The sequence below is a fragment of the Styela clava genome, chromosome 6 (genome assembly GCF_964204865.1).
Source record: "Styela clava chromosome 6, kaStyClav1.hap1.2, whole genome shotgun sequence".
Taxonomy (NCBI): Eukaryota; Metazoa; Chordata; class Ascidiacea; order Stolidobranchia; family Styelidae; genus Styela; species Styela clava.
Genome location: NC_135255.1, coordinates 11,175,690 through 11,194,977, shown reverse-complemented (window position 1 = coordinate 11,194,977; position 19,288 = coordinate 11,175,690). Strand labels below are relative to the sequence as shown.

General features: G+C 34.6%; 4 protein-coding genes across 4 annotated transcripts; 1 reads left to right on the top strand and 3 right to left on the bottom strand.

Moving 5' to 3' along the window:
• Positions 1-498: 498 nt before the first annotated feature.
• LOC120331515 (DNA-directed RNA polymerases I, II, and III subunit RPABC4-like) lies at positions 499-1,331 on the top strand. Its single transcript, XM_039398607.2, has 3 exons — positions 499-686; positions 904-996; positions 1,066-1,331. The coding sequence occupies exons 1-3, from the start codon at positions 569-571 to the stop codon at positions 1,086-1,088; spliced, it is 234 nt and encodes a 77-aa protein (XP_039254541.1). The 5' UTR covers positions 499-568; the 3' UTR covers positions 1,089-1,331.
• A 666-nt stretch (positions 1,332-1,997) lies between these two features.
• LOC120331491 (glycerol-3-phosphate dehydrogenase [NAD(+)], cytoplasmic-like) lies at positions 1,998-3,766 on the bottom strand. Its single transcript, XM_039398581.2, has one exon. It carries the CDS (start codon positions 3,764-3,766, stop codon positions 2,708-2,710), a length of 1,059 nt encoding a protein of 352 aa, XP_039254515.2. The 3' UTR covers positions 1,998-2,707.
• Positions 3,767-3,781: 15 nt separating this feature from the next.
• Positions 3,782-8,404, bottom strand: LOC120331475 (G-protein coupled receptor-associated protein LMBRD2-like). The gene has a single exon (XM_039398560.2). It carries the CDS (start codon positions 8,346-8,348, stop codon positions 6,228-6,230), a length of 2,121 nt encoding a protein of 706 aa, XP_039254494.2. The 5' UTR covers positions 8,349-8,404; the 3' UTR covers positions 3,782-6,227.
• A 2,643-nt stretch (positions 8,405-11,047) lies between these two features.
• Positions 11,048-18,185, bottom strand: LOC120331489 (C-Jun-amino-terminal kinase-interacting protein 1-like). The gene is made up of 12 exons (XM_039398577.2): positions 18,028-18,185; positions 17,544-17,646; positions 17,242-17,372; positions 16,547-16,662; positions 15,899-15,936; positions 15,453-15,514; positions 15,125-15,198; positions 14,655-14,770; positions 13,815-13,950; positions 13,154-13,257; positions 12,439-12,606; positions 11,048-12,246 (listed from the first exon to the last, which is right to left on the bottom strand). The coding sequence occupies exons 1-12, from the start codon at positions 18,096-18,098 to the stop codon at positions 12,004-12,006; spliced, it is 1,362 nt and encodes a 453-aa protein (XP_039254511.2). The 5' UTR covers positions 18,099-18,185; the 3' UTR covers positions 11,048-12,003.
• Positions 18,186-19,288: the final 1,103 nt, after the last annotated feature.

Below are 19,288 nucleotides of genomic sequence, written 5' to 3'. Positions count from 1 at the left end.
GTTCAAAGTGAATATTATCACTTTCGGTGCCGATACCTTATGATGTGATCGCATCGTGTGTGCGATGTAGGCCAGATTCAGATTCAGATATTTATTTTCGTCATGCAAAAAACAATGCGCGATATGAAAAATGAATAAATAATATAATGTAACAAAATGTCAAATGGATATCGGCTTGTTGCAGTTGACGCGGAGTCGCGAAAAGACTCATAGAGTCATCTAGTCAGCGACACCTTGTAGCTGAAATTAAGCAGCAAATATAAGAAACGGGACACTCAATATTACACATTAACTTGATAAATTAACACGATCATACAAACAATGATACGGCGGTATCTATTTGTAGTCGATAATCAAGTCTTGTGGGGAATGTGTTTGAAATTATGAAACTGTTTAATTTGGTGCAACTTATACTACTGTACTAATTCGACTCTAAAATCTATTTACGAAATTTCCGTTTGGCATTGGAATTTATTTGGCGAGAAAAAGATAATCAAGTATCTTTTTATCACATTTCAGTTGTAGTCTATATACGGTACCGTATGTGGTATTGATTTGTTAAAAGAAAATGGACACACCATCAAGCTCCATAGCTGCCACACCATCAGGACGAACGCCAGGCAGGACCCCTGCACATGGTGAAGTTGTTCCCCATCAACCAAAAGCAATGATATATATTTGTGGAGGTGAACTAATTTTAACAAATTACAGCATTTTTGTATGTGACCATACTCATATCAGATAATTGTGTGTCTGCTTTTCGGTCAAGGCAACAGACATTCCAAACAATGTGGTGGGATCCAATAATTAGTTTCCCTTGGATGAATGACCATTTTAATCCAATGGCAATCTCAGAATCAAGGTTACCTTTCCACAACCTTTTGCTACTAAATTATTTTTTAGAATGTCATCAAGAAAATGAAATAAGGTCTCGTGATCCAATCCGATGTAGAGAATGCGGTTGCCGAATTATGTACAAGAAAAGAACAAAAAGAAGTAAGTGATATTGAATATCAAATATGATATTAAAGGCTCAATTTTATATTTTTTCATTATTTTGTTCAGTGGTGGTATTCGACTGCAGATGAGAAGTTTTGATGCACAACCATAATAACGTAAATCCATTGAAGATTTTTCTTGTGACAGTGAGGGGAAAAGACTTATAAATCGTTAACTTTCAAGACGTTTCTGTGATCTACCAAGTTCCCTGTTCCTTTGTAACTGGATTATTGTACTCCACTGCCTCACCACATGACTTTCTATTAAAAAATTTGTTCTCCAGAACATCAATAAACATTATATTGAATAAATGGCAAATGAACTTTTTTCTATTTTGACATGCAAGCTGTTTGAGATACATTGGCATCGTTAGACCTTTAGCATTCAATAGGACTTGTATGCAACTATGTTTTGAGAAATGTTCATACTTTGCATTATGGATATTCATTCAGTGGTTTGTAGCCAATATGCAAATGTTACCCCAGCGCAAGACGATGATGTATGGGTCTAGTGTAGGTTAGTACTACAAGTGCCTCTAGTGGGCTTGGCCAGTTTTGCATATGTTATTTCTAACCCCCACCGGACTACGTCATCCAAAAATTATAGCTTGCGCCGAAGTATAGCTAACGGCAACGATCTCTCTCATTTTGGGTTTGTTTGTTACGAGAAAATAGCTTGCTCGACTTCAGTTAATCGTCTGCGCGCTTTGGACAACCATCCGTATATTTTGGTGGGGTTCAGGAATGACCCCCCAAAAATGATTGACAAGTTCCAAATTATATTCTAAACATTTTGAGTAAGTTTGCGAAATGACTTGGCATTGCTGTAAGTACCATAACCCACTGGAACATATGTGTACATTTTTGTGTCCCTTGATTTAAGCTGTGACATGCATGTAGGACAATTTCATTGAAAACTCAATATAAGATCTTGGATGCTAATGCGTGTAAGCACAATTTCAAATTTGTAGTGCTACCTACTATTCATACAACCGCCTGTTGCTTTTAGTGCATTTTATTCACCATTAGTATTACAGTCAAGCTGGTATGAAATATAAGGTAGCTCTTAAATTTCTAAATCATTATCTAAACTAGTAAAAATTGTCTACTTGATTACTGTAATGGAGCATTTCATAAAAAGGAATGAAAACCAGATTTGTTCTGTTATTATAATGTACAGAATAGAAAAATATGACATATTCATTTCCTAGAGTCATTCTTCATGAAAGGAATATGCTGGGAATTGTTATATTGGGGAATGCTTTATTCTTCAGAACCAATGAAGTACCAAATTACCACTGATGCAGTGTAATAGATAAAAATACCCTAGTCAGAAACATTTTTTGCTTGCATAGCATCATGAAACTACAGCAAACTTAAGAGAAAATTTCTCAGTTTCTTCGGACATGTTTTGCAGATAACTGATGGGAAGAAATAATTAAACAGTATAATATTTAAGGTGTTGATACAGTAATCATTGAAAATCATAATACAGTCAGTAAAATTGATCGATAATTCAATTGCATGCACCTTGTGAAACGATTATGTGGAAAAAATCTTGAAAGTACTAGAACCTCTGTTTGTAATCCTTTGATGTTGAAAAGAATGAGGTGAAAATGGTTCAGTGAGATACAGCTATCAGTGTTGATCATTCAATTGCACCGTATGAAACGAACAAACCATTAAAGCATCAACGATTATGAGTAGCACTACATATGTTCTGGGTGGTTTTGCAAACAAGTGATGAATTCTGATGCTGGCATATTCTCAAAACAAATTCGATAGACAGAGTAGAAAAGGGGATATGCATTCGGATCCAAATCCTTCATCAAGAGAAAGGCGATCACCTCCGATGCTGTCTGTGGTCCCTGTAACTTTTGCCCATTCAGCATCTCCTTTTCCAACTCTTCTATACTTTTTTTTGTTTTAACAAAAGCTTCCGATACTTTCCTATTTCTGCCTCCATAACATGTAGTAACAAGATCAGCAACTCCACATGATTCGAGGAAGGTAGATGTCTGGGGTTTGATATCAGCAAAAAAGGCCCTCGAAAATGTCATCATTTCCATCAATCCTAAACGAATAACTGCAGCTTTTGTATTGTCGCCTAAACCCAATCCATCGACAAACCCAGCTCCGCATGCCACAATATTTTTTAGAGCTCCACAAATCTCAACGGTTTCAAGGTCTTCCACAACACAAATTCTAAAATTTGGAGTTTGCAACAGGTTTTTAAATATTTGGCCATTTTTGGAACACCGACATCCCACTGTAGTTTCACAAAACATAGAATCTGCTACTTCTCTAGCGATGTTGGCACCCATTAAAACACTGATATCAATTCCAAGACTCTCGTGAATAATACTGCTAATCAGACGAAGTCCCTTTTCAGAGTGATCCACACCTTTGATTAGAGATATACCGATGGCATCTTTCTTGATTTGGCCTTTCAATTGATCGCATAGTCTCTTGATAAATTGATGTGGGACCACAAAAATAAATATATCTGCATCTTTGCCTGCTTCCATTAAATCAGGTACAGCAACCACATTTTCTGGTAGCTTGTGGCCCGGGAGGTATTTGACGTTTTCATGGTCATTATTGATTATTTCTGTCAATTTACGTCCTTCGATCATTTCTTCATAAACGTACATATTGACCGTGTCGTGGAATTCATCGCTTTCTGCTGCATTTTTTCCAATAATTTTAGATATGGCTGATCCCCAATTTCCAGATCCTACGATGCATATTTTCTTAGGTGACGTCATGATACTGCAATTAAACTAATATAATAATAACATAAATAAACAAGAAATTATATTAATCTTCAAAACACATTAAAACAAGATTTTAACATTGTGCACTGGTTTAAAATTGAAGTGGGGCCTACTTGGGATCTGGTTCACTTTAGTGCAATTTGATCACATCTTATTCCAAAAAGCAATGAAGCATTAAAACAGCAGCAATGTCCCTATTTCACTTAGAATGACATTATTCTAACCAGCCAAACTTCATTGATTCCCAGTGAAACGAATTCAAACTGCACCAAAGTAGAAAAACATATCCTACCACAGTAACTATTATATATACACACACGGATCAGTGATATATCAATTAGTTGTGTGCAAATGAGCAAAATCACTTATAAGCTTTTTACATACTATGGTCAACGAATAGATAGATCATAACTTGAAAACAGACAATTCAAATAGTGAAGATGATAGAGCACAGTAATGCAAGTGCTCCGATGGTGATTTGAATAAAATAAAAGCTTTTGCACAGCCCAACTACCGGTACTTTCAATAAGAATATTACACGATATAGACATTTTTTCCCAACCAGGCAAATAAATGCAATAATAATAATCGTTGAACCATCACATAGAGAAAAGAACTATAATAGAAGCTAGAGTCGACTCTATGTGAAACGATGAAGCTAAGGTCGTAGGACAACGTGATTTCTGAAAAATATGGACGCATTTTCCAATCCTGTTGAAATTGTACTATGACGAAGGGTTTTAGCTACTGCACTCTGCCTATTATATCAAAAGTATAAAGCATGCCCATTACAGTCAGAGTCACGTTATCTGATTTGGGGAACAGATATTATTATTAGTATATCTGTGAAGCTACTGATGATGACATGTTGATTTTATGTCAAATAAGCAATAAAAATTATGACAATGAAAGAAGCATTGACTGCAACTACTGCATTAAAGTACTAATAATGAATAGTATGACAAAAAAGTACTTGATAAAATTGCACTACAAACTAGGGTGATACTATTGTACTTGAAAAAATTGGTACTTTGATAACAGCAATATAAATGTAAAATATTAAAGGAATACAATAACGACAAAACAAAATTTGTTACACTTTTTCCATGTTTTTCTTCTGTTTGAACTACTGACATAGAAGCAATGTGACAACATTCAACTCAGCAGTAATTTAATTACATAGGTGTAATCAAACAAGAATGCCATTGTCAAACAAATGAACAGACGTACTAAAATATTAGCAGCAAAGGACTTTAAAATGCAACCCTTTTTAAGTATGAATATCTTCACTCTTTTTATTGTAGGCTCATTCAGAGTCTTGGTCACTCTCATTTGACATTGTGGGTCAGTAATTAAAAAAAATAGACTGTCAAACTAAAAAATATATAGCAAACTTACAATACCAATTCTTATTTGAAAATGAGTGAATCAAGCTAAGTTTATTTAGTCAATCTGAATGGTAATGTTATGCATCCCAATGTTACGTTATGATTCATTTGAATTACGAATAAGTGCATTTGCAATACAAAACCTTACATTCGACTGTGTGACTTAAAATATCAAATTCCTCAACAGATAAACTAACCGTTACCATAAAAGGATATATATATATAAATAAAAAGCTAAGATAGGCAAGAAATAAACTAAGTTTGGTGTATCCAATAATACACACTTATATCTGTTTGTAGTAAATTAATAGGTGAATACACCATTTATAAAGTCGACGGTGCAGCATAAGGTTTAAATCTTGAATTTTGATTAATACTAAAATATGTTAGGTTCCATTATTATACATTGATATGGTAAATTACTCCCGAAAATTTCAATAATAACAGCTAGCTCCATACTATTATTGTCAATTACGTTTGAACCAAGATGTAATATCCAGAATGTATAATATTATTTGATGACGTACTTTCAATTTGCGGACAAATATGAAAATGAACATAAGGCATCTGGTTTGATTAGCTATATTATTATTGCAAGCAGGTGAACTAATTAGTGGAAAATATTGATTAATAAAGCAGTAATGCATCGATGTAAATAAAATATGTCCTAATCCCTCTTGGTTTGACGAGCCTTTCTTGAATAATTTAGCATGGTCAGTGGTTGTATATTTGTTGAATGTAGATTGAAGGCTATATGGAATCACATACATATCAAACACATATTTATCATACCCTTGAGGCAAAAAAAACACACACACACAGAAGTTGCAAAAAGTACCTTCAACAAATCTAATCTAAGAAGTATTTAAATCTGAATATACTGACAATTTTAGACTAAAAACTATGGTATACAGTTAAAAATAGACATCAGGCAAAGAACAATATGGAGAAATATAAAACATTAGTTGCACAATACAATAAATACAGTAGCTATCAGTAAAATATATTAAATTGAAAATTGCTTGAAGATTATATTATAACATAATGAATTTTGAAGGTAACATCTACACATCATCAAAAATATTTTTCGGAGGTCTCTTCGCAGTTACTCGTTGCGTTGACCAATTTCTGGATGAGGCCCATCTGCTACCACTGTCTCTCTCTGAAAAGCTATCACTAGTATTTGCAGATTGTTCACCCCTAACTGAGCTGTAATCCAAAGGTTCAGTATCACTCAAAAGTTCTACCTTGTCGTTTGTTCTCATTGACTGCAAATGTTTATCTTCAACTTCTCGCATGCTTCTTCCTTGCCATTGTCGTGTTGATATGTCGCTTGTAGTACCATGCATTTGTATTCGATTCAAACTCTTTATTTCTCTTTCTTGACGTCGTAACTCTCTGTTAACAAGTTGCTTTCCTTCCTCTACAAAATCTGCTGTGAATTCACCTTTGACATTGCCATCTATAAATTGTTCATAACCTATAAAAGCCAGAAGTCTGTGTCCTAAACTGAAGTATGTTACGATGCAAAGGAGAACGACCAGCATAGGAAAGTATATGTTGAATCCATTTGAAATAATTGGGATCACATCGAGATGACCCATGATCTGTGTATAGGATGTTTCAATATTCGTGAAACTGGATATATGAGTGTCCAAATGTATAAGACCAAGAAAATTCAAACACATTGGTGGTGTGAGACGACATAGCATTATTCCGACAAACATTAAGCTTGGTTCATTCGTTTGGTGATGGCCCGCAATATAATAAATGTTGAAGATTTTCATGCGAAATATAGTGTAATATGCACAAATGCAAAGATAAGATATTGTTGCGAAACAAGCAAGTTCAATGTAGAAATAACTATAACTTGTTTTAGCAAGATTGATGAAGATCGCAAAAAGCGATAACACAGGTTTAGCATTGAAAAATGTGCATTCAGACCAAACCACCATAAGAGATAAAATCATTAAACAGAATGCTGATATTTTCAGGAGAATGGGTCTGATTTTGCATTCCCAATACCATTTTAGAGTAGGTGTACAGAAAAATGGTAGTTTTCGTTTATCAATAACTGGGCTATCTACCCATAGACCATCACCATTTCTTATATTCTTCACAACTGTGTCTAAATGTATTGCTTTATCCATTAATATTTTCCATTGAATGACAGTACGCTTTTTCATCTGAGCAGCATCAATAACTCTAGTATGCAATCGGACAAGTGATTTTTCCGTAACATTTTCCTGGCCATGTCTCTGATCTTCGTATTCAACATAATCATCCATTCCCTGACTAATCTTATCCTGAAATTCATCAGGGCATTTAGCAATGATTGTGTTTACATATTTTCGTAAAGGATGGTTGTATCGAATAGCTTCCGAGTTTCTTTTCACATCCTCTAGAATGTCTTCCATTGTTTCAGAAGCTTCTTGCTTTTCTGTGCTTAGTTTTGCAAGCTTGAAATGCACGTATGACATCATCAATACAGGATTTGCAGCGCGCCATACAGTTCTTGGAACTTCAACGAGGCCGTAACCAAGAAGAAGCACAAGCAAAAATAGACCCCACGTATTGGATGCAGTAATGCCAATCACTTTGAGCTGAGAAAAATTTAAAGTGATATCCCGTCTTGTTGCGACATAAATTAATAAGACAATGAAAATCAGCAAGTATGTTCCATAATAAACAGCATTTTTTATCAATGCATGTTTGATTTTTCCTGCTGTAGAAAATTGTCCTGACCATGAATATGATTGCATGAAAGGTAAGATTACCCAAGTAAGACATTGCGCAGTCCAATAAACGATTCTCCACATTATTGGCAGTGTGTATGACGGTACATAACTCCATGGCATTTCACAGTACTTATCACTAACATCTTTTACTGTATCGTCATCAGTACCATTAGAAGTAGCATTTTGAGTGTAATTTGATCCTTTGATTGTTTTATTTTCAATAACTTCTACTTCATTTTCTTCGGACATGTTTTGACATTGTCGATAAAATGTTGATGATACATCCAATGGTAGAATAAAAACAATGATCAAGCTGAAATACCACGCTGTTAATGTCACGAATGTAACCAATGGATGTTGCTTTGTAATATTTCCATAATGATGCAAGAGAAATACTGCGAGACAAAATACTATAATAAGTTCCAATGCGAGTGGACCAACACTCATATTGGTGTCGACTAGATAGCAGCAACTTCAAAATTATTGCTATGCGAATATATAAAAAATAGAACAAATATTATGTTACAGAAAAAAAAAACATTCAAAAAATATAATACTGCGAATGCATATCATAGTTATTCCATGGTGTATTTACTGATCTACTCGCACATGGAACTCACTATAATACTGAGAACTACAGTACGGCCAGATTCCAAAAATAATAGAGAATAAAACGAGACGTTTTAGATTGAAACAACTTGAAAGTGCCGCACTGGAAACTCTACGGACGTCATTATCACCGTCGCTCGCGACATGGATTGAACATCTGGCATTTACGCAACGATGTAAAGCGTGTTTTGTCTTCACGCACGCACTTTTCACTCGAGTTGCGAGACGCAGCGAGGTGATTCCCCATCCGAAGTTAAATATTTAGTGGCGTAGTGAAAAATGAGACAATTAAGACATAAAAAATGATCCGATCGACAAGAAAATTAAATGCATGTATAGAGAATTACATCAATGTAATATATTTAAAGTATGGCTGAGTAATTGATTTAAGTATAGTGAAATCATTCGAAGTTAGCCAGTTTTACGGTATAACACCAGTGGGGTCTCGTGTAGTTTCGCACCTAACGTTCTTCTAGTGGGCATAGCATAACAATTTTTTGATATGTCAATCCTAACCCCATTCTGACCACGCCATCCAAAAATTACATCACTACGACATCACAATCACGTCATAGAGCTTGCCAAATATACGTACGATTGCCCGAAATAGCATTGGCGCCGTCGATAAAGAACTGACTGACATTATCGACCTCTCTCCTATCGGAATCGTTGCGACGAGAAACAACTGTTCGATTTCGGGTGCTCGTTTGCGCGTCTTGGATGGCAGTTCGTATATTTTGAAGGGCTCTATTACGTCAATGTGATGTCGTAATGACGTAATTTTCACATGGTATAGTCAGGTGTGGGTTAGGATTGATACGTGCAAAAATTGTCATGCTACGCCCACTAGAAGTATGTTAGGTACGAAAATACATGAGACCCTAACAGTGAGTGCCAACTCATCCTTAACAAGACAGTTTGGGCATCCATATCGGCAAACCGGCACTGCACAATAAACTAATGGATTCTTTAAACTACCGTATATGCCAAATAAACAGCCCTCACATTTTATGGACATGTGAAAAACCTATGGAAGTAGCCTACATTATTTAACAGCTTGTGCAGTACCGGTACCGGTAATGCATTTTCAGCTTTTAGTTTATTTTGTAGATTGCGGCGCGGCTCAACGGGCTAAGCCTTAGGGATACGCTCGCCACCGCACCTCTAAATACTCTGCGTGGGTTCGCAGGTTCGAATCCCATGCAGGGATGGTTATGTGCGAGAAGATTGCTGGACTCCTCGCCGTCGTTGGGTGGTTCACGTAACCGCTGGTCGGTTACGGCTTCCTCCACCACCAAGTCCATGCTTCCGAAAACAAACAATATAACTAATCCCATACCCGACCTGGAATGGTAACCGGACGAGAGGCCGTGGTTCGCCATATGGATAAGCCGTCTTATCGGCTTTCCTCTCCCCCGGGATCAATATGTAAATAAATCCTAATCCTAATTTCAAACGTTACCAGTACGGTACGTTAGGTACGAAACTACGGTACACGAGACCCCGGTATTTTCGGTTTTGATTTGCTCTCTTAATACCCGAACCAGTTTTTACAAAATACTGGAATACCGGTACCTTATAGCATGCAATGCTGATTAATGCAGTAATGTTTCGAACAAACTTTACACGGTAGCAATGTCAGAAAAAGCACGATACCGTTACTAAAAAGATAGCGTCAAAAGCGTTAATGTGTACACCTCAGTGGTCACAAGACGTCATATGCATGATGGCGTCTATTTTTACGTTTACTGCTGCGCCTTAGCGCCAACCTTTATAACTTTTAAGTGTTTAAGAAAATTTTAGTGCGATAATTATAGGGCTAACGGGAATAATTGTTGCATAGCTGGTATTTTAATTTTTGTTGTCCCCCAATATTCGATAAATAACTTCGTAATTGTCATACAAGGTGGAAACATGGAAAAACTGCCGACATACTGTAAGCGTAAAATAATGAGATTTTTGTTTTCTCCCATTCCTCTTTTTACTGACATTTGGCTAAATGAGCATATATGTGTCAGTAATACTTTCATCATTTAATATTCAGTGTTATCAAATCACGTATTTGAAGCTTAATAAAAGTGGTGATTTCAGACTCAACTTGCTGCGTAGAAGGTCAAGTTGGCAGCTCAGCGCTCTTTACTTGTCTTTGTTAGAAGAGTCTCAGAGTCAGACCCATGTTATCAGGTACTTTCTAAGCAATTCGTCCTTGACTTTCGTTTTATTGTTGAGGCGACGCACGAACTACTATGAAAATGTTTTCAGAACCGTTAAAAGCATATTTTATGTTCCTTCGAATTTACCTTGTATCACTGGTTAAATTGATATTATTATTTATAACATTTCGTTCAGAAACTAGTGTAAAATAATTTTACCTGAATTTCATTATTATAGTCCATCTAAAATAATTTAATGCATATTGCTCAAACCGTTCGAAAAACTACTTTGTTAATTAAGTAACTATTCAGGACTACCTATTTTTTATATCATTGAAGTTTTATAACAATAACTGAAAGCTGCATAACTCAATGACACAGGTATACATTCAAAGAAAAGATTTATTATCACAGTTCATGAAATTAGCTTTCTCAATTAATGTATATGCGAACACCAAGCAGCTCGCTCCTTTATAATCCGAACAACCTTTGCAATAAGCAAAATAAATGTTCAAATATTTGTATATTTATACACTGAAAAGGTTATATAGAGAACAAACGGCATAACTTTTCAATTAAAAAAAGTGCAATTTATTGGCGAAGGCGCTATATCTTCAAACGCATCAGAGAGTTGTTTGTTTGTGTAAATACACTCTTAAATGAGAAGTCGACATTTGTATTCTTGGGGGTTCCAACTTTTCAATCAATCATAAAACAAAGTCGATAAATGCGATATACAATTAAAACGAATAGATGTCGCATGCTATAAATAGTAAACTCACGGTAATACGAAGTAGCATGCAAACACAAAGACGAATAAAAATTTTCGTATAATATAAAGTATTATTATTCTAACGACATCCTATAAATATATATCAGATTAGATCACTTGATAACAGTTAACATAAAGCTATTTTTCGTGTAAATTGGCCTTCGCAGACAGGAACATACATGTGCAATACAACTGCTATGGTTGTGAACGTTGGTTCGCATTTGTTGTTTAGACTCCCATTGGCCATCCATTTTTTAGATATGTGTCGTGAATACAGATATGAATCAAATAACTCGCCGGTCTTTTGTCTTGAAATGAGCATAAAAAATTTTGCAATTGTGAAATGGTGGTTCATGGCCGAATAAACATCAATTTATTTGAGAATAATATATACAACGGAAAGTGCAAATAATTTCAATCAGAAATGGTCTATTCGGACATTGTCAAACTAAATTACAATTTACAGTACAATGAATTTTGACGTTTCAAGTGAAAAACAATCCAATCAAACCCCAAGCGCTTTAGATGTTGTGGCTAGAATATTTATTTATAAATTACTCCTAGTAATCTACTCCAAGTAAATATCATCGGACGGTTGAACAAATTCCATGTAATCTTGGAAATACTGACTGAACGTTTTCCCGAAATGATCGATGATTGGTCTTGTGGAATGTTCGCTCACAAAGGTATGACAGGCAAATCGGTATTCAGTTGGATGTCGAGTGATAAATCCAAAATACTTTTGGTTTCGTGGGTGATGACCACAGAAAGACACATTTTTCAACTGGAAAAAATGAGTCTGCTGCTTTACCTGAAAAAAAAAATGCAAAATAATTATGGAAATCTTAGGAATCTAGGCATATACATTTCCCCCTAGACCACCTTATATATATATAAAATTTGTGGAGCAATTATTCAACTTGTTCACATCAACAATACAAATGGTATAAATAACAAGCAATGGATGAATAAAACTAGGAAATGGTGAACAGTGCACAATTACCTTGCAGCTTGAGCTAAACAACCGGTGTCGATTAGCATTGGTAGTCCGATTCGATTTATAATATTTCAAATCCGACTGATCAATCATTTTAACTCCTCGAGTTCCGACCATCAGGCAAACGTAAGCTGGTGGACTTGAATGTAAAGTTTCACGCCTGGCTTCAGCTACCTGCTTGTTTTTTAAAAATAGTAAGTGATTTGTAAATAATTCATATATCATGCATTATGGTTCCCGTTCGTATTGGGTAACAACACTGGTTCACAGGCCTAAGCTTACCATACGCCCCGGTTTGACAAGCTGTCCCGGCGTCCCGCCAGGTAAACTTGAATGTCCCGGCCATGCAGTATGTCAGTCATAAAATGGCATTTTTTTTTATTCAATATTAATACGAATTATTATTATTTTTGTTGTTAATGTAGGCCATTATAACTGATTATTCCACTTATCTATTATATTTATGAGTTGAATATTTCTAAGAGTCGGAATCAAACCATGTAATTAAGAAATAAAAGTATATAACGGTAAAGAGGCAATAAATAAAACGCATTTGACAATGCAAACTATTTTCCATAAATATGCCACAAATTTTCGAAAAACTATTTGCTCACAAAACCATCGAAAACTCTCAGGTTATATTGTGTGTTATATTGCAAGCCTGATATTTTTACACTGCATGCTTCTTTCCTATTTTAAAGCAAATATAATTTTACGTCACCTTATACATAGCTTGGCATAAAACATCGTTTCCTTTGTGACATGGTACTTCCACTGATCCAATAAAATACAAAAAGAATCTTTCCCAAACTTCATCTTCGCATACTAGAAAACGATCAATACACAACGTTATTACTCAATTACAATATTTGTTTGTTTAGTTGAACACTATTGGAAATCAAACATCAATACTTGAACAACTAAATGGCTATTTAGCAGTCGTTGACCATGCTTTTGCTTCCATACGGACTACGATAGTGTTTTCTTTGTGATGTTAAATTGAATCGGCGCTCCAGAAGTATGTGCATCAATATGGAGGTAACTAATGTTATTTGCCTATTTTACATAAAGTTGTGTGAAGGGACTGAAATCTATGGGCAGGGGGTATATTCACTTGGTTGACACAGACAGCCCACGCCCGAACTCGTAATAGAACTAAAATGAGGAAAATCGGAATAAAATTATGCCCTAACCCTAATCTGTCACACATACTACTGAAGTACCAAATTGCCTTCATCATTACCTACCCAAATTTTACACCCTGGGTGCTGTGGTGGCACGGGTGGGCCATAGGGGCAGCGTCATTATAAACACAAGGTTAATTAACTAACATCCGACTTATTACTCAACATGAAGAAAACTTGAACTAAAAGTTTTTGTACCGGTTAATTCATCCAGGTAGCTCACAATGCTCTGAGCATAATAACATGGAAAGGCACCACGTTCTCCTGTTCTCATATTCAGTCCTTCGTACCAAAGATCATCGGCCTGCACTTCTACATGGATTGGATCATATATCTATTCAAAAAAGGGCAAAGTAGGTAGGAAAATAAAAATTTTGTATATTGTCAACGCTTTTTAAACATTAGGTACGTTGTAGCGTAAAGGGCGCGTTGAAAACCCAAAGGCACCGATATTGATCAATTGATGATAAACTAGCCTACATCGATAATCGGGTTTCAGAAAATGGTGGGGTTTGAAGCTATGGTATTCAGGTTAATTTGTTTTGGGGGAAATGTATGATCCCCGTAATTTTTATGACGTCACCTTTCAATTTTCCATCGTAAGATCGAAAAGAATAATTAATCAATACATTGTTAACAGAATTAAATCATTAAATCGAAACTTTTGCGCTCTGAGAGATGTTTCGTATTTGGTCACTTTTATTTTGGCACCATATTAAACTAGGTGATTATTGAAATATTGGTGTTTCTCTGTAGTTTTTCATCATAACATTTAAGTGTAGAAAAATTAAAGTGATTTATAGGTAGCCCTTAAATATATCTTCACTACTTCATTTCGTGAAGTCCACTAGGTGAATAGTATAGGCATATTAAAAGTTTGTTTCAAATTGTCTGAGGCTAAAAGTGTTTAATTGTTATATGTGCCTTTACTTTCATACTACACACACAGACAATTAGAAAACAGCGTAATTCGATATCTTACACCAATTAACTATTCAAATCATTTACTATTCAAAACAAGAACATTGCATAACTCACCTCCAAATTCAGCTCGTCAGAGTGCCTAGGAACAAATTTGAAGGCAGCAACGTGTGTTTGTTTCTTTATTTCTCCATTCAAATAACAATATTCCACACTTTCTGGATCATCAATCGCTAAAAACGAAGCATTTGTAAGATGTATATAAACAATACTCTTGAGTGCAAAGAATAATAGGACTATTATGTAGGAATGCTTGAAATATATAATTATTGCTAGCCAATCTAATGGCTATAATTTCAATATCAAATATCCGCATAGGCTATAACTGTACTTTTTAGCGTGTCGGTTTCGAAGCATATTGGATTAGATTTTACTACTCTGAATTTAATATTTTTTCACCATTTCAATTTTTATAACGAAAAATTTGACTTTTCCCCAGAAATGCAATATGTTATATACATTATGTTTTCTTTCTTAGAAAAATCAACTAACCGGAAAACAATTTTAACCGAGTGAAAAAAACTTACACCATTCTGAAGCACTTCTTGTCAAGAATTGGTCTGATCGATTTTTATCCTGTTTTTCATTTTTCGATTTTTCCCTGAGAAAAATATTAAATTTATTATCTTCTATTTGTTAGAAAATATTTGGACGGTTTTCAATAAACATCTTATTACTCTTCTTGCTATATCGTTTTAATCAACAATTTCTGAGCGTGACCAGAATTAAAATTATTTTCAAAAGCGTACATTTAATTTTTGAAATTTGAAAAGTTCATGTTTTGAAATATCAAACATACAGAGCACGTTTATTGTAAATATATCAACGTCAATCTGATATAATAAAGTAACCAACTTTTTGTTATTTTCATCGCGATTCGCTTCATTTTTTGAGTCTTCACTTGTTTTCAAAGGCACCTATATATAAATGAAATCGAAAATACATACATTATTGTATCTCTGTTTTGAGTAGAATTTCTAATTTAAATAATATGTAATACTTTCACAAAAAATATCACAAGATAAATTCTCAATAGTCCCGTAACAGATTGGGGTACTGGCGACAATATATATATATATATATATATATAAAGACTAACGTTAAAAAGTCCAAGATCCAATTTTCGTCCGAAAGTGTCGAATTTCATATTTTCTCGTGAAAAAAAACTCCGTCGAATGAAAATATAACTTTCGAGAAACAGAAACAATATTTAAATAACTAAATTTACAAATTTTCGTCTTCATAAATTGGATTTTTCCAAATATATAGCATATATATAATACTACATAATGGTTTCATACCCGACTGTGGAGACTGTCCTGTGATGTGGATTGTACTACTGTAAGAAAATAAATGGAACAAATTGGTCACACATTTGAAAACATTACCTATGTATGAAGTCAACACTTAAGATCAAAAGTAAAAGAAGGATTCTGATTCATAGACTACAGATGGCCCTCGCTAGCTGAAATTTATTCTAACATCAACTCAGTTACTGAATTATTAATATAGTCCGTCTTTACCGCAAGTACATCGTGCTGATATTGTAGAGTAAAACTGAAAACAGTTGTTTTAACTCGCAGCAGGTGAATAGAAAATAAAACTATCACATATAGTGAGAAATGGGATTTGTTTTCGGTGCGTACCGGGTTGAATCAGTAAACAAGCCGCAATCTTTAAAAAATATTTTTCGGAGCTATATGTACAAGGCCCGAAAGCAAAACTTGAACAATAGTCATTTCTGATGTCGTTTTATTCAAAATATATTATAAAAAATTCGTCATTTATTCAGATGTAAACAAAGATTTATTTGGTAATTCCGAACCTGATCTGAGTTACAGTTTCGAACCGCCCTACTTGTAGAATATTATATTGTTTATGTGTTTAATTCTATGTGCTCGTCAATAACTAACTGTGTAAATCAGACATAAAACTTATTAACAACCAACCTCTTCCATTTTGACAATTGCTCCTGATTCCATTCCTTGCAGTAGAACTGCCATAGGTGGTTGATTCAGAAAATAAGTTCAACGTCTGGGGCCTCGGTGGTGAAATTTGTGATTTTCTGTAAGATGTATTATTACCTTAGAATTCAAAATCTTCTTATCAAAAAGGATATAAAAATTAAAACTTTTCGTGGCTCTGGAACTAACATTATACAGCAGTCGTGTATCGTACTTTTAAGATTTTCTCGCAAAGTATAATGTATACATGAAATGGAGCAGTGGCATAAAAACATTAGAAGCTACAAGAGGCACTCATTTTAAAATTCATAGCAATCATTTGCTTATTCGGCTTTGGATGCTCACACGTTTTGACTATTTCGGGTTTTTCACATAGCGCCGCAGCGCATAATACCTGAATATTTACTCCGTAAAAGTAGAAAAACTTCTTCTTTAGTGGAAACAACATCTAATTATTTTATTTCCTTCGAACTGAATTTATGTTATTGACATGGCGTGTCAAAAAATATTTCCGCTAACGTAAAAGTGGTTTAGCGCACTAGACACGTACATTTAAAAGTATTTGATTAATATTGAGGCTAAGCACATATTTGTATTTATTCACAATATTTTTTGTTAAGCTTTCAGCTTTGAATGAACTCGGACCAGTCAGGTATCGAACATTCAACATTCATAATCACCTTCCATTTTCTAAAACCACTCCGCTGTTGTCGATCGGACTCTCTCCAGATAAGTCAAGCTGAATCATGTCTGGTGATATTTTTTTCATATGTTCTGAGATTTGACTCGGTGACATTTTTACCTTATGTTTCTGCAAATTACAGAGAAAGAGCATTTTTATATACTTATAAATCTATTTGCAATATTTTATAATCTTTTAGGGGTTGGGTGTGTTTCAAAAGTTAAACATTTTAGTACACTTGCGATAGTGGAGGTTATATCAAATATGTCACAAATATTTTCCACTCGAGTTGTTTTTTACCTTGTATCGCCCATTTACGAAGCTGTGACGAAGAGTTTTTTCTTCTGTTATTTCGCTAAGATCTTCGTCATTGAAATCGTCAATAGATAGATCTGCAGTGAGACTAGAAAATAAAAATGAACCTAAAATGAAAGTCTAAACACGGGCGGATTCAGTCTCAAACAGGCGTCAACAATAAAATGCGTATTTCACTTATCTCATGGTATCACAAAGAGACTGACAGACTTGTCGACCAGTGATATTCACTCCAACGTAATAAAGCACAAAAAAAAAACAATCGATGAATCGTACTTGAACTATATATATATATTATCCACCAAATTTGGACGTAGAGATGACAGCCCTCGTCGATAGAACGCTGGGGTGTTATGATAAATTTGAAATGATAATATTGGCATTATAAAAACATTTTGTGTTTCTTGCTGTTCTAAACGATGAAAGTAATGTGTGTACTTTCTGGCGAATACGTTATCCCCCGACTTACCTTTGTAAATTTCCACAAGAAATTTCTATATCCGAACTCGATGAATCATCACTAGAAAGCGAGTTTGCCATTTCCCACAGTCTAGTCTCTAGTATTATCCATATTTTTTAGTTAATTGAATTACTAAACTTTCTTGATTATTAATATAAATTAAAATCACATGATTTGGTGAGAAATTATAAGGCAGAAACATCCAACGTATAATGGTAGCTGTATTTTTATTGTGGTGTAATTTGTGTTGTATGTTATGTTTCACAAGATAAGTTACACCTAATTTATGTATAACACGGAACGTTAGAGGCCAGATGTTTTGGCACCTATTTCGCTACCATAAACCAGATGGATGAAATATTTTAATTGTAATATGAGTTGACCAATCTTGCTATGATTAATGACGTATATAGTTCTCGTATAGCCTATATATATTTCGATATGATCAAAGCTTAGCAAAACAAACCACCCGGAAGAACAAGACTTCAATTAGATTATTTTTTTGTGGAGAAGTTAGACTCAGGGATGGCCAATGCCGAATAAGTCACTATTTCGAAAACATTCGGAAGTATTACTTTCGAATATGAAATATCGAATACATTCGAAAATAAAATCAAAACGAGCTTTTTTAGTATATGAAGGAATTTGCATACAATGAACAATGCAATAACGGTTATCTACAACCTGGCTATCTACCAGGCATTTTATGTCCGCAGATTGGGGTAATTTTTCAGAGTAGTAGCCTAATGCTTTTATTTTTTCGTAAGTCGACGCAGCCATGAGTTACGTTAAATAAATTTAAATTACCGTAACACGGCAAGACATTTTAAATGCTGGTATCGGTCATGGATTTGAACATAGTCGGAACTTTTAACTATCATTATAAAAATTATTCGCCAAAGTGGGAAAAAGTATAACCTATTTTTCCTAATAAATTAACTTGTTTTTCCGACTTGCGACAATTCATTGCGTATCGTAATAATGACGGCTTGACATAATTTTCAATTTTTCGACGTAATCGAAATGAATGTGTAAATTAGAAACCTTGCAAGGGAATGGCGGCAATGTCCACCAAGCACTCTTGCAAAGATGTCTCAACAATATATGGCGCACGCTCGAACAAAAGATAGACAATCAATCTCCTAAGATCATCATTCCTTATTTGTAATTTTAATTGATGGCTGTGTACTTACAGTTGGACACTACTGCTTACAAAAAATATGAAAGTATAACTTTCCTCTTTCGTGACTGAACCTGCGCAATTATGTCG